Raw genomic sequence first — 14,406 nt, forward strand, 5'->3', positions numbered from 1 at the left:
TTCTTGCTGTTCATACGGATGCTGGAAGAGCTATAAAATGGCCCCAATCCCACATTGAATAACAAAAGGTAGTGCTCCTCTCCCTTCTATAAAGAGGTCATCTCCAACATTCTCTCTTATGCCAATTGTCTACTAGGCCACAGTCATTGTGGCCTCTCCGTTATTAAAGTGAACATACCAACCTACCTTAGTGTTATGTACCAATTGCGGTAACAAAATGGTTCTCGTAGCAGATTTTGATCAAATCAACAGATTTGTTAAGAATAATTAGAAGATCAGTAGATAATTAATGTACCATATTTCAAGTTTGTGAAAATAGTCATTAGCCCAAAAAACAAAGAATCGGCCTCATATGCAACTTGAAAAGCAAATTAATCATAGAACGTTGCAAATCATGTCTAACAATCAGGCATATTGTTTTATATGCTCCCATATTGTGAATTAAACAGTTGGCTCCCTCAAAGCTTGCTGTAGCTTGTTGCATGATCGGTTCGTGGCAGAGGTGCATTTTCAAAGAACCAGTCTTTGGATGTGTCTTTTGATGCCTAAAAGTTTGAATTATATATATGAACATTAGAAACACTTCATATACATGAAGAGGAGTGTCCTCATTCAAGTGGTACCTCTTGATATTAAGAGGTGCAATCCAAGAGATACATGGTTTCTGGATTAAAGTTACACCAATTTAGAAAAGACACAAACTCCTATATAAATAGAGGAGAATTTTCTGCAAAAAACTACTCAATCCTATTCATTATAAGCTCTCCTCCTTCTAGTGTCATAAAGCAAAAACCATCTAGAGATTATAATCTGTAGCAATAACCTCTAGACGTTCTTGATTCTAAAGTGTGTTTGGGGTTTGTCTTTGAGTGTGCAACTCGTTGACAAACAACGCAGCTATAGGCTGGGCTTATTGTATCCATGGGTGGAACCACACTAAGGGCTACACTGGGTTGTAGCTGAGCGAGGTTTTTTTAGGGAAAAAAACATCAAACTTATATATTTAACTTGTTTTAAATATTAGCCAATATATATTAACTTATTTAAGTCCAAAAAAGTCTAATTCTTTATGAATTTAGTTGCAGGCAAGCAATAAAAATACACATTAAAATAGGCACACTTTCAATTCTATGGTTTAATACATTTTTATTTTGATAATGTGTGTTTTTCAGTTGCATTTGATATGTATTTGTTTTATGATAAATCTTATTGGGAATCAGTCAATAGGGTTATGAACTAACGTAGTTTATATGATATAATATTTACTTTTATTTATAGAAACCTATAGAAACTGTAAGTAGAAAAAAAATTATCATTAGATTTTAAGTTAATAACTTTAGTTAGCCCACTCATTGAAAAATTCATGGTTCCACCATTGATTGTATGCACAAGACTTATTTGCGTACCTTTGCACCCAAGTTGTGGGGGGCAAACTGAGTCTAAAAAATAGCGTTTACGTGCCTTGAAGCAACCTTTCATATCTTTCATCTTCTATAGCCATGCCCATAGACATACACATATCCAACACAATTCCCATTTATGCATGCTTAAATGGAACGACATGCTTACATGAAATGAGACAAACAATGAATTGGGGAAATCGGGAATGACAGTGGGAGACGAAATGGATATGAAATCAACTATTCCTACCTAATCAATCTAATTTTTGAGTTTTCAAGTGTACATTACCAGGGACGGACTCAGGATTTCAAAATGGTGTGGGCTAAAATTTTCTTACGTACAAACTTATTGAAAACTTGACGGTACGAGTAAATTTCATTAATAACAAATAAAAAAATAAAAAAATAAAAAAATAAAAAAATAAACACTTTTGGGAGAGAGAGAGAGAGAGAGAGAGAGAGAGAGAGAGGAGATTTTAGGGGAGAGAGACGATAGAGAGGGGGGTGGGTGTGGTGGTGTGGAGTGGGGTGGGAGAGGAGGGGACATAATGAGCCTTACCCCTCAAATAACACTTATATAAGTTGTACCCTTAGAGTCTTCACAACGTTAAAATCACTAATTATTGATTTATTGTCTATATTATCAACAAATTCTCTTTCAATATGAAGTAACATACAATCAACAAATTCTCTCAAAAATTCCAATAAAAACGTTACATATACTTAAATAGTTAAATATCTAATAAATCCCTAATGGACAATTCATACAAGCAAGCAACATACACCAAATCAATTTCAAATCCTATTTAAAAATAAATAAAAATAAGATTTTGAAAATAAAAAAAATTAATTGATAAACCTTAATTGTAAATCCCTAATTGATATTTCATAAACCCTAAATAATCCCCAAAATTTCAAAAAAGAAGAAGATGAAGAATGAAAAGATTACCTTATAGTTTGGTTTAATTAAGTCTGGACATGACATGAATAATTTTCCTTTTTATAGCCGCTGATGGTTTGCTACTTCGCAAGATAGAGAGAGAGAGAGAGGGAATTCTTTTTTTTTTTTTTTTTGGGAAAGGGAGAGAGGGAATGTCTGTTTTTAGTTAGCCTAATGGGAGTCTAATGTTTTTTCATGTGTGGTGTGGGGGTTAGTTCCTTTTATTTATTTGTTGGTCAGCCAAGTCCTAGTGAGATTAATTAATAATATTTTATTTGGGTAGCCTAGGCTAGAGTATTAATTTAATCTTAACAAAAACAAGTTCCCTGTTCTATAAGTCCAGATTAGCATGTTAATAAGACCGTCCCTGATTACGGATTCTAATGATATGTGTTAGTAAAGGCGAGAGAAATCACCAATTGGAACAATTCAATTATTCGTATGTGAACAAAACGTAGGGAAGTCAAGTCATCATCATAATAATTTCAATATCCACCCAGGTAACATGAGTGCATGTGCTCCGGCGGCATCGATCATGGGTCCATATACAAGCTAGGTGAAACACCGAAATTAAACATCACATCTCTTTTGCCTTGAGTCCTTGTATTCAAGATAGATTATTGGGACAAACTCCACGTTTATGATGGAATAAATAGAGCCAGTTTTGTGATTGCTTCTAATTACCTACCCTCGTGCATGCATGACAGGACACTCCTTATAGCCGAGGCCTAGCTCAGATTTCGAAAGATCCTGTGCCAGCCACGTGATCTTTTTTACTCTAATTGCATGAATGTGGGCATTCATGTATCTGAGATTATATGATACATATAAGTGGGTGTTCTTGCTTCCTTCAAGTCTCGTGGGTGTTTTTGACTTTATATATATAGGTTCATTTTTATTCTGCGCAAGGGCCATGAGCTTCTTTTTTAGATTGGCAAGATAGATGTAAAAAAATGTTTGGCACCGACGACATGTTGGATGCTGTCATTGATGTAGCACAGTCTTGGGTGTGTTAGTTTAAACACTCGGAGCAATAGGACAGAAAAGAATAGGAGAAGTTGAAGGGAAGAAAAGATAGAAGGAAGGCAGAAATCAGAGAGTTTAAGAGAAGGTTTAATCAATATTCAAAACTGAATTTTAAAGAACTACATGGGGGTATTTATAGCAAACTAAAACCTAGAGATAATAGGATAAAAATCCCTAACTAAAACAGAAATCTTATTCCTAATAAAATAGGAAACTTAGAAATCCTACTAGAATTTGGAAAACTAAAGAATTTAGGAAACTAACAAATAAATTAGGAAAGTAAACAATTTAGGTCCTATGCAACCTGCATCAGTCACTCTCTTAGTGGAGTACTTTATTATTGATAATAAACTGAAGTAATAGGAGGAAGTGATTTGCAATAACTTTGCATGAATTTAAACGTGAAATCATGAAGAGTTAGATTTTCCTTCCTATTGTTGTTATTTTCACGGATATGCCATTTATGCCGATAAATAGGCATTCGAGAATGCCTTGCCTTGGAGATCATCTGGAGAAGAGTCACAAAGCATCAGTAAAAAGTTTCTGAGTGGAGCAAAGCCGTCGAAGAGAGAGAACAATATTGTCAATTGTAGTATGAGAGGAGTAAATACAATTATGCAAGGGATTTACATCTCAAGTTGCTAAAAAGTAAGTACTCCTACACCCTCCCTAGGTCCTGTGTTTGAAGCCCTTCTCCGCCAATATCACGTGTATAATGAGAATACAATTACTATAATATTACGTATGTTTTAGATATATGTACATTAACTCTCTTTTTTCCTGTATAATATTATACTATTACTATAGCTGAATTAGATTTGAACTTAAGACCCTTTTAATGCCCACCTCACTCTAAGGTGTACAATGCCCACCTCACTCTAATGCCACTTGAGATGGTTTCTACGGAGGTTTTTGGGTTTGGGATTTCTGCCCTTTTTTTTGGGCTTCGGCTTCCAGTTCCAGGTTAAATGTTTTGTTGTATTTTGGGCTCTTTTTTTTTATTTATTATGTTTGGTTGGGCTTTTTTTTTTGGGGCTTAATGTTGTAGCTTGGCCAACCCTTCCTGTTTTTTTTGAAACAACCTTTTTTGTATATTCCTTCCTTTTGCCGGAGAACCTTTAGGAGGAGGGGAGGTTACTCCATCCCAAGCCTTTTTGAGGAGTTACAGAAGGTTTGAAATTGGTACTTTAGTGAAAGGGTAAATTAAAACCCCAATAGACAAATCTAAGACAACAATGATAACTGTTCGTAGTAACAATATGACTAGTCAATTACTAATCATAGACCTATGAACAAACAAGCCTAGCAAAGACTTATCACAAATCAAATGTTAAAACATGCAAGCCTAAAAGAGAACTATGTGACAACCTAGGCACTCAGAATGACACGTCAATCTAGACATCCCATGTGCTAACAACAACTATAGTGACAGGTGTGTGAACATTCATCAGCATTTAAGAGATAGCAGATATAGTGTAACAACCATGACCCAATTTAATTGTTTTATTCAATTTATGTAATTGTGAAATTATAATTTTGCCCTTGGGTGTAGGGTCACTTTGGTCACTTTTTGATTCGGAAGGATTTTGGGGAATTGAGTGGCATCGTTGGGTAGAGCTCGTCGATATGAGTCCGTAGACAGACAGCACGCTCAATACCGATCTGTAATAAACACTTCAAGGCCTAGAAACAAAAAAGACGAAATTGAAAATTTTAAATATGTATTGTACCAAACAGTGCCGCTATAGTATTTTTGCTACAGTACCCAGGCCAGCTCTATTTCTCTTCTTCTTCTTCCCCTGCGTGCTCTCTCCCCCTCTCCTTAAGCATAACAGGCCAACCACTTTGGATGGCAATTTCTCCCAACTCCGGTCATCGTATCAAGCAACACCGGTCCCAAAATCTTCGCATCTTCGTCCTCTACCTAACCCAGCCCATTTCCTAGCTCAAAAACTCAAGGATTCGCAGCTGGAACTACCAGAAGTGTCGACGATTTTTGAAGTTTCCGATGATGTTTTCGGAGACTCTGGCCACCGTTTTAATTGAGTGAGGTAGGAAACTTCATCTACTCTTTGTGATCTAACCATTTATGTAGGTATTATAGATCGATTTTGAGGTTTTAGAGATCGTTTAAAACACCCACATAAGGCCCACGATTTGGGTTTGTTCCGACTAGTTCTGGCTAGTCTTTGGCCATGGTTCAAGAACAAAAACCACTCCCTTTGTTAGTTTGAACGTATTGGTATAGGTATTGTAGGGTGTTTCCAAAAACTTTCATTTTCAGAATTTTCCCAAGCTACCCACCCTCTACCCGCGCATGGGCCATGGGGTGATAGCCCGTTGTATTCTGATTTATTCCTCTTGTCATCCCGAGTGCGATGGTATGCTCGGATTCAAATTTGGTTGTCATATGATGGTCGAATAGATTTACGCCTATTAGATGATATCTAAGTTCTATAGGTTCGAACCATTGGATCGATTCCAACTTCAAATATGGCATTCCTCGTGCCTCTGGGATCATGTAGGAATTTGAGGATCGAGAATCAGAGTCCTGGATACTCCGAATCTTTGAGTCTAGGGTTAGGCGAAGCGATCACTGTCTGATTGTGCGATTGGTTTAAATTCGACTCTTGATCGAGACCAAACTTTCAGGATGTGTTGAGTAGACCTCGTTGGATCTCAAGGACCTTGTGGATTTGAAATCGGAGGTCGTGGGGCCCGCGAGCCCCGTTGACCAAAAATGAAAAGTTTGACTAAACCGTTGACCACGGGTCTTTTGAGACAGTCATGTCCTTTGGAAAGTACTAGAATGACTTTTCTAAGGTGTCGATTCCACATTAAGTTCCGGGAACTAGGGTTTGATTTTAAATGCGCAGTTGAGGCCGTATAACGAGTTTTGGTAGTGTTTGGACATTTATTTTAGTGTGCGTTACTCTTTGAACATTTGAAATTTATATTTATAGTGCTTTAATTTTGAGATTATAATATTGTTTATTTGTGGTTTTTGGCTATTATATTGATATAAATGAAGCTTTCGGGATGGTGTGAATTGATGCATGATTTGATGTTTGTTGGGGTTTTTTTTCCTCCAAAGGCTCATCCGGGCTTTGTTGCTTCTTGGATCCCATAGAGTGATGAATGAAGACTTCGTTACCCCTTTGTCTGAGTTAGTAAGAACTAGGCCCAAAGTATCCCGAGGGAAAAGCAAGTCCCAGGGGAGTACTTTGTTCTTCTTCAAGCGGCTATGTGTTTTGTGTTGATGTTTCCGACAGCTCGACGAAGAGTTGAAGATAAGTTGCTGATGTTGATATGAGATTATATGAGCTTGGAGTGTGGGAGCTACCCACAAGTTTAGCAAAAATGAGAATGCATGTGCTTGGCTTGGTGTTAGATATGTTTGAGTTTGGTGTTGATAATTTGTTGTGTGTGGCTATGGCTATGGGGATTTAAGAGTTTCAAGAGAAGGAGGATGGAAGGAAAAGCTTGAGGTTTGAAGGCTATGGTGTTTAAAGCTTGGAAGGAAGGAAAAGCTTGGAGCTAAGTGATGTTTTATGGGGGTTGGTAGCTGCTGGGATGCTTGCAGCAGCTGAAGAAAGGTGAGTTCTCATAGTTGTTGAGAAGCTTGCAACAACCAAGAGGCTGGTTTTGGCTGAGAAATGTCTCCCAATTTATAGAAGGTGAGGGTTTTCCTTTATTTCCAATAGGTAAATGGATGTGCTGGAACCAGCTTATTTCCAATGGTTAAAAGGGAGCACCAAGGTATGCTATTTTCCAGCAGGTGCAACTAGGTACCATAAACTGATTATTTCCTATAGGTAAAAGGAAGTGCTGGAAACGGCTTGTCTCCAGCGGGTAAAAGGAAGTGCTGAAAAATGCTTGTTTCCAACGAGTAAAGCTAGGCATTTGAAAAATGACTATTTCCTATGGGTAAAAGGAAGTGCTTGAAAAATATCTCATTTGCTCACCCACATTGGAGAACTCTAAGTAATGGGCTTGGACTTTGGTGCTCCCAAGTAGCTAGCCCAAAGTCTCCATTATCTAAGAGCTTCTGTGGGCCTTGTGGACCTCCGTAACCTTCTACACCACAATCCCTCGTTCAAGCCCCGTAAACCACATGACTTGGGTTCATGTGAGCTTGGTAGGTGATTGGCATAGGAAAAATGTATTATTGATTTAGCATGGCATGATTATTTATATATTTATTTAATAAATTAATTCCTAAAATACAGCTTGAATTAACTCATGACCAACATTATATGTTATATTGGGCTTTGAATGTCTTTGGGCTTTCCGTGACTTTTTTGGGCCTCAACAATGTTGAATAATGATAATTCCTGTGTGAATCTGGAATTGAATTATGATTGGGAAAACTGAATCAGTTGGTATTTAATATTTTAGTTTGAGGTTATGAATGTGTAGGGTCTGAGTATATGCATTTGAGAGTTGCTGTCTATACTACGAATGTTTTGAGTAATGAAAGATATGATTATGGGATTTCCAGGGATTACGAATTGATGGATAATGGGTACTTGGAAACTGTGGTTATCGTTTAGATATGATCGGAACCTGAGCACCCTTAACGGGGTGTTTCGTATACCCTTAGTGAGGTAGTCTGCATGCGTAGGGCTTGTCACAAGCACATGAGTATTGAGGATTTTGTTGCACATGCTGGGAGCCTAGTCCCCTGGTTGGACGGCTCGTCCCTGGCCACATAGTTGTTGAGGATTCTTCCGTGTGTTTCAGCCAAACGATCCTTAGTTGGATTGTTTCCCCAGTACATGATGTGCATGATGTGCACTATGATATGTACCTCCCTGACACTTGGATACTTGGATATGTCAGAACCCGGGCACCCTTGGCGGGGTGTTTCATTGATCCTTAGAGGGGTAGTCTGCGTGCGTTGGACTTGTCACAGGCGCACGAGTATTGAGGATTCTGTTGTGCATGCTAGGAGCCCAGTCCCTCCGTTGGACGGCTCGTCCCTAGTCACGTGGTTGTTGAGAATTCCTCTATGTGGTCCAGTCAAACGATCCCTGGGTTGGATTATTTTTCCCTGGTACATGATGATATTGTAAGGTGTGTGTATATATATATACATACATATTAAATATATATATATGTGGATTCGTTTTCAAGTTGAGATTCTTGAACTTGTGCTTCGTGAGTACTCTGCACAGGTATGAACGTTTGATTTATAGTTTGGAAAGTGAGAATTGATATGAGTTTTGACCTCTTTTACATTGAAACTACGATCGGTATTATTTTGTGTCATAATGTAATTGGTTGAATTTGTCTTTAATTTGAAGTTGTGAATACAAAAAGCTATTCATTATACAAGCAAGTGGATATGGCATTTGTAGCTCTATTTGGAAAGTGTTGTTCGGCAATATATGCCTTGGATAAGGTATGGTTGAGGGAAGGAACTGATAAAAGGAAAGGAACTTATAAAGTGTTCAGTGTGTGCCTTGTTGAATTTGATGTTGTAAATGAATCTAAATTTAATCGTTGGTATTACTTTAAATAATCAAATATTATATGAATCATGATTGTTGATTTAAGAACTACGTGTGGCTTAATCCTTCACAAAGGGGTACGTAGGTAGCCTAGGGTTTAACCTAGGTGCAGCTGAAAAATAAACTGTTTGAGCTATGCTTGTATTGATCTAAGTGTGAATGAATTTTGTATGAAGAAAGGTCTTTTCTGATTGTTGTTACGATAATTGTTACAGGTGTATGGATTTACAAAGGAGTTCAAAAGCAAGAACGTTTTAGAAAATGTTTGGTTATGAGGCCGGAAGCTTGTTTGTTTGTTGTGTGTAAAGTACTTATTGCATGTTGAAGTTTGGTGATTTTAAACTGTGTTTTTAACAGGTTGAAAATTTTGATAAAGTTCGTTTTTCAAGGGAGACTCAGAGACTCTGCCGAAATTTGGGTAGAAGCCTCGGCCCTCTTTTTCTTTGTTTTAAGGGAAGAGGATGTTTGAAATTAGTAAGTGGGCCCTGCATCGATTGGATGTTGGAAAAACCATAGGAGTCGTCATGGATTCCGAGGAATTCAGGGCGGGTCCTATCATATAGTATGACTAATCATAAAATCAACAATAACACACCAGAAATGTTCACCCAGAAATCCACCACTGGGAAAACTGAGGGTCATCACTCTGACAAGGCAATCCACTATGTCAAGAAGATTCTTACAGAAAAAGTAATCACAAGCTCAAATAATCCTACGTTTATTTAGGAAATGAGCACTACCTCCATGTGCAACCTTCTTCTCCAAACTTAGTTGAGCTAGTAGTTTGTCCTTTATAGAAATGGCAGCTAGCCCATCAGCTTATTCAACCCATGGCACCCCAACTGAGCTCCTGATCATCATTGATGAATGAAATATAGATTTTAGAATGAAATGGTCAATTTCTTCAAGAAATCAACAGATAATCTAATCTAGCGAGGATGACGAAGTGTTTAAACTAAACCCTAGATGCATATTTCAAAAACTAATTTTTAAAATCTCATAATGAAAATCCAAACCTCACCAAGTAGAGAATGCAAAGTAAAAGTTTTACTTTAAAAAATTCTCAATGGTTTAAGTGGATTTCGAAAATAGAAGTAGATATCAAAAGTTATTTGAAAATCTCATTTCCAGAAGTTATGAACACTCTCAGACAAACCAAAGAGAAAACCAAGTTTTCTAAAATTTTGCAAATGAAAGAGATGAGAGATTAAAACTTTGATATGCGAAGCTACTGTCAGTTTTTCTAAAAAGAAGTAGCTTTCAGAATGAAATTTTGAAAACCCATTCCTATGCCATGAACACTCTCAGACAAACCAAAGAGAAAGCCAAGTTTTCCAAAATAGTGAAAATGAAAGAGATGAGAGATGAAAACTTTGTATCACTAACAAAAGTTTAAAAAATGAAATTTCAATGAAAGCCCAAAAGGAATTCAAGAACCCATGAACTCTTCTCCCAAAAACCAAAACCTAATTTATGCATATTCTCTCTCTCTCTCTCTCTCTCTCTCTCTCTCTCTCTCTCTCTCTCTCTCTCTCTCTCTCTCTCTCTCTCTCTCTCTCTCTTCTCTCTCTCTCTCTAAACCCATTTGAAAAATGTAAATGAGAGAGTTGGTGAGTCCATACCAGCCCCAGCCTTTTTGGCAAATCAAAAGGACACTTGGTAGCCAATGATTAGACTTATAATAAGCAAAATCACGTGACTTGGTTAAAATCTCGTGCTGGAAATACTGTCCGATATGACTAGTCATCAAGACATTATTGTGATGAAGATGCTGATTTTCCTAATGATGCCCATTATAAATGAGTGCATAAATTACCTTGGTTTTGTAGCCTCATAAGCTCTTCAATGTACTTCAACTTTGTAGCAAAAACCCTAGGCCTAATTTCTAAAGATGAGCTAAGTGGAATTACATGAAGGTGTACATTTGGCAATGAAAGCCAATTCTAAGAATTCTAAACCTAATAGGTCTTAGCTCCTTTTTTTAGTTTTTACAAATTACCCATCAAGAAAGATTGTCGGCAACAGAACTCGAACCTAGGCCTTGATAGCAAAGAAAACCCTTTTGTATGTTCTTTAATGTAGCATTTTTAATGACAAAAAAAAAATATACATACCACCTCATGTACACGCATCTTGGGGCTTTAATTTACTTATCACCCAAGTAAAAAAAATGTTGCTTAAATTGATTTCAATTCATCATTTAGCTTATGGAAGCTTGGCCATTTTGTGCACAATTTTATTGTTGGCTCATTCCTTTTAGGAGAAACTCTATTGGACGATTGATCAAATAATGACCATTTTCAATCTGAATGGTTTCTAATTTGTACGGTAAACTTCGTGGAAAGCGCTTGAATATGTGTTTGTGAAAATGCCTAGGAAAATTTTCTGTCTATATTGTATATTGTTGGTGCTCGAGTAAATGTCTATGTCACCAGGTGTTTGTCCAAATGCATCACTGAAAATGCTCGAGAAAATTTACGAAAATGGAAAATAAAAAGTTTACAAGAACCAACTTGAAGATTCCAACCTAACAATTTGATACGATCATGACTTCTGCATCAGTTTTTGCTACAATGCATCAGCCACGGTCATCGTGTTGTACACCCTATCGGAGGCTTTCTTCACCTACATAAGAAATGAAATATGGATGAGATGAATGTAACAGAGATTGATACATGAAACCTAACATGACAAAGTAGTTTACTTCTTTCTCCCAATCTGTGCATGTGATTATGATTGCAAGAAATAGCGCCTGGACAACTAGAGCCACAATAATTCCGGTCCAAAGACCCTGTGAAAAACATGTTAATTTGAATCAATAAAATGTCCCTGAAAGATTCAGAAAGTAGGAGATAAACTACAGTAAGACAAAGTATGGAGGGGGCTTGAAAAAATAGAAGTACAACGACTACATGTCACCTTCCCTCCAAGGTGCAAGACAAAAGCTAATAAAACTGCAGTTGGGATGCCCATAAGATAGTAAGCTCCCAGATTAACGTATGCCCCAATCTTTTGTTGTCCACTTCCTCTTATGACACCTGAAATTGTAAATTCAAGTCACTTTTCATCAAATCAGCAATAAAATCTTCCCTGAAAATGAGAAACCGCGGCATACAGGTAGTATTCAATCCCACAGTTTGATCATATGAGTTGAGTAAAACCTTTTTATTATCTTTTGTTCTGTTGACTTCAGTTTTAGCTATAGGTTATGCCAGGTTTTCATAAAGGTTTGCAAAACCAGAATCAGAAGGAAACAAAATCTATTGTTGTGAGAGAGGAAATGGTGAAAAACTGCAGAAACCTGAAAGCACAGACTGAAGTCCATCAAAAAAGTGTGATATTGCAACCAAAATCAACATTTCTCCAACATAATTCACAACTTCCATTTCACTGCTGTAACAGTAGCCCCAAACTTTTCGACCCAAAATGAGGACAGTGCCAATCAAAATGCCCTCAAGAATCACAATGGAGAGTGCAACACGTACTGCTAGAACTGCGAGTCGCGGTTGCCCAGCACCCAATAGATTGGAGACCCTTGTGCTGTTATATAGAAGTAAATAACAGAATAGAATTCTTGAGACAAAATGTGCAATAACAGGAACATACAAAACTTGGATGTAGATTTAGAGCTTAGACTCACCTTGCTGTACCACTGAATGCCATGGGAATCATGTAAATCATTGAGCATGTGTTAAGACTGCAAATGTGTCAAAGCCAGTTAGTAATATCTTTGTTTCTGCTTCATCTGCTTCATCTTCACTAACTAGAAACATGAAAACACTCTCTTTTTAAGCTTAGTTAGTAAAAATGCAAACCTGATTGACAGGACTGAGGTTTCAAGCTTTGGATTGGGAAGAAAACCAGATAAGAGGACCATCATTTCGAATGACCAGATTTCTAAGCTGTCACAGACATAAAACCAACAAACAACTATTAGTAAGTGCCAGCATTTCAAAATCTCAAATACATCGAAAGATGTCGAATATCTTTATTTAGGTTCCCCACTGTATTTTAACCCTCTAATGTTACAATAGTATTAGTGAAACAACTAAAGGTTACCTGATCATTACAGCTGAAGGAACAGAGAGTTTGAGAAAATTGACAATTCCATGGAAGGCATCCTTTGAGAACCCAGTCCATGTGTGCTTGCAATAGGGTGAGACTCTGACATAAATAACCAATGCCAACGCGTTGATCCAATACGAGATGGAGTTTGCCACCGCAGCACCTCTATATCCAAGGCTAGTCTTGTATACCAAAACCCAACAGACAATCAAGTGCAACATTGTTGCAGTGCCTGTGCTAACAATCATGGGAACCACATTGTTTTGACTTTGCAAAAATTTGGAGTGGCATTGGTTGACGGCATAAGCGAAGAGGCATGGTATCAGGAAACGAGCGTAACTTCCAGCAGCAGCTGCTATTTCTGGATCTTGACCCAAGAACTCAAGAATATGACCAGCATTGAACCATATAATTGAAAGGGGAATGCAGACCAGCAGCAGAACAAGCATTGCTCTCTGTAAGTGTATGCCAAGCATATGATACTGTTTTGCTCCATAGGACTGGCCACAGAAGGTGTCTAATGCACTGCTCATTCCTATCTGTTCAACAAATTAAGATTAAAATGAGGACTATTATATCATCATTGGTTCAAACAGATCAAGCATCACAATTTACATACATCATACTATATATGTATATATAAAATGCATATATAAATAGCACAAATTAGATAAACAAAATTAAGGGGGAAGAGCATTTATCCCTGCCCCTGCGGTCCTGTGAACGAATCCCCCCTACCCCAATATCTCATGTATCAAAAAATAAAAATGAAGGGGGAAAAACTACAAGTATTTTTTTTGTCTCTTTTTTTTTATAACGAAAAGTACTAGGCTGCCTCTCTATTAGATTTCACAGTGGTCTTAAGCTCTCTGTGTCTTCTATTTTGTCTGAGTCTTGAGAGTCTAAGCCTTTTATGGTATAGGTTTATTTATACTACAATCAATTATTCTATAAATTACTAAGTCATATGAAATAAGAAAAGAAGCCATCTTACAATCAAGCTCAAACCAGTGACTGAAGCAAATGAAGTGGCCATGGAAGCACCTGCAAGTGCCAGCTCTCCAAGATGGCCAACATACATGACTGAAATCACCTGCATACCAAAAAGCAAGAAATTTGATGACACAAGTGGCCCTGCTAAAGACAGCTGCTTCTTCACTTCCTTGATAATATCATCTTTGGATAGTCTTCCCTTTGTTGCTTGTGATTCATGTTCTTGAAGAGCTGGAAGCAAGGGAGATTCAAGACCAGCTGCTTGTTCTTCGGCATCCATTTGTTCTGTTTTTCTTCTTCAAGGAGCAAGAGCTGATGGTATCAACTTTGTGGACGAAGAGTTATATATAAAAGGGTAAACTACCCAATACCCCCTAAACTATTTCGACTATCGAAACTACCACTCTGAATTAATTTTTTAGCCAATTTAGCCCTCGTATTAAAATTTATTCCCTAATTTTGCCCATAC

The 14,406-nt window shown here is 37.4% G+C and overlaps 1 protein-coding gene across 4 annotated transcripts in view; it reads right to left on the reverse strand.

Annotated features, from left to right (window-relative positions):
• The window catches only part of LOC18792936 (protein DETOXIFICATION 16), a 20,797-nt gene continuing 17,625 nt past the window's right edge, over nt 11,235-14,406 (reverse strand). The window contains exons 1-8 of one of the 4 annotated variants that reach the window (XM_020564851.1): nt 13,939-14,393; nt 12,939-13,483; nt 12,695-12,781; nt 12,520-12,576; nt 12,181-12,419; nt 11,786-11,917; nt 11,584-11,670; nt 11,235-11,504 (exon numbers count right to left, since the gene is read on the reverse strand). In XM_020564851.1, the coding sequence (XP_020420440.1) occupies nt 11,485-11,504; nt 11,584-11,670; nt 11,786-11,917; nt 12,181-12,419; nt 12,520-12,576; nt 12,695-12,781; nt 12,939-13,483; nt 13,939-14,217 (1,446 nt within the window). In that variant the 5' untranslated portion in view covers nt 14,218-14,393 and the 3' untranslated portion in view covers nt 11,235-11,484. Of the gene's footprint in view, nt 11,505-11,583; nt 11,671-11,785; nt 11,918-12,180; nt 12,420-12,519; nt 12,577-12,694; nt 12,782-12,938; nt 13,484-13,938; nt 14,394-14,406 lie in introns of those variants that run through there. The other 3 variants (XM_007222286.2, XM_020564862.1, XM_020564847.1) reach the window with 3 other exon arrangements.

This window comes from Prunus persica, chromosome G1 (genome assembly GCF_000346465.2).
Source record: "Prunus persica cultivar Lovell chromosome G1, Prunus_persica_NCBIv2, whole genome shotgun sequence".
NCBI classification, from domain to species: Eukaryota; Viridiplantae; Streptophyta; class Magnoliopsida; order Rosales; family Rosaceae; genus Prunus; species Prunus persica.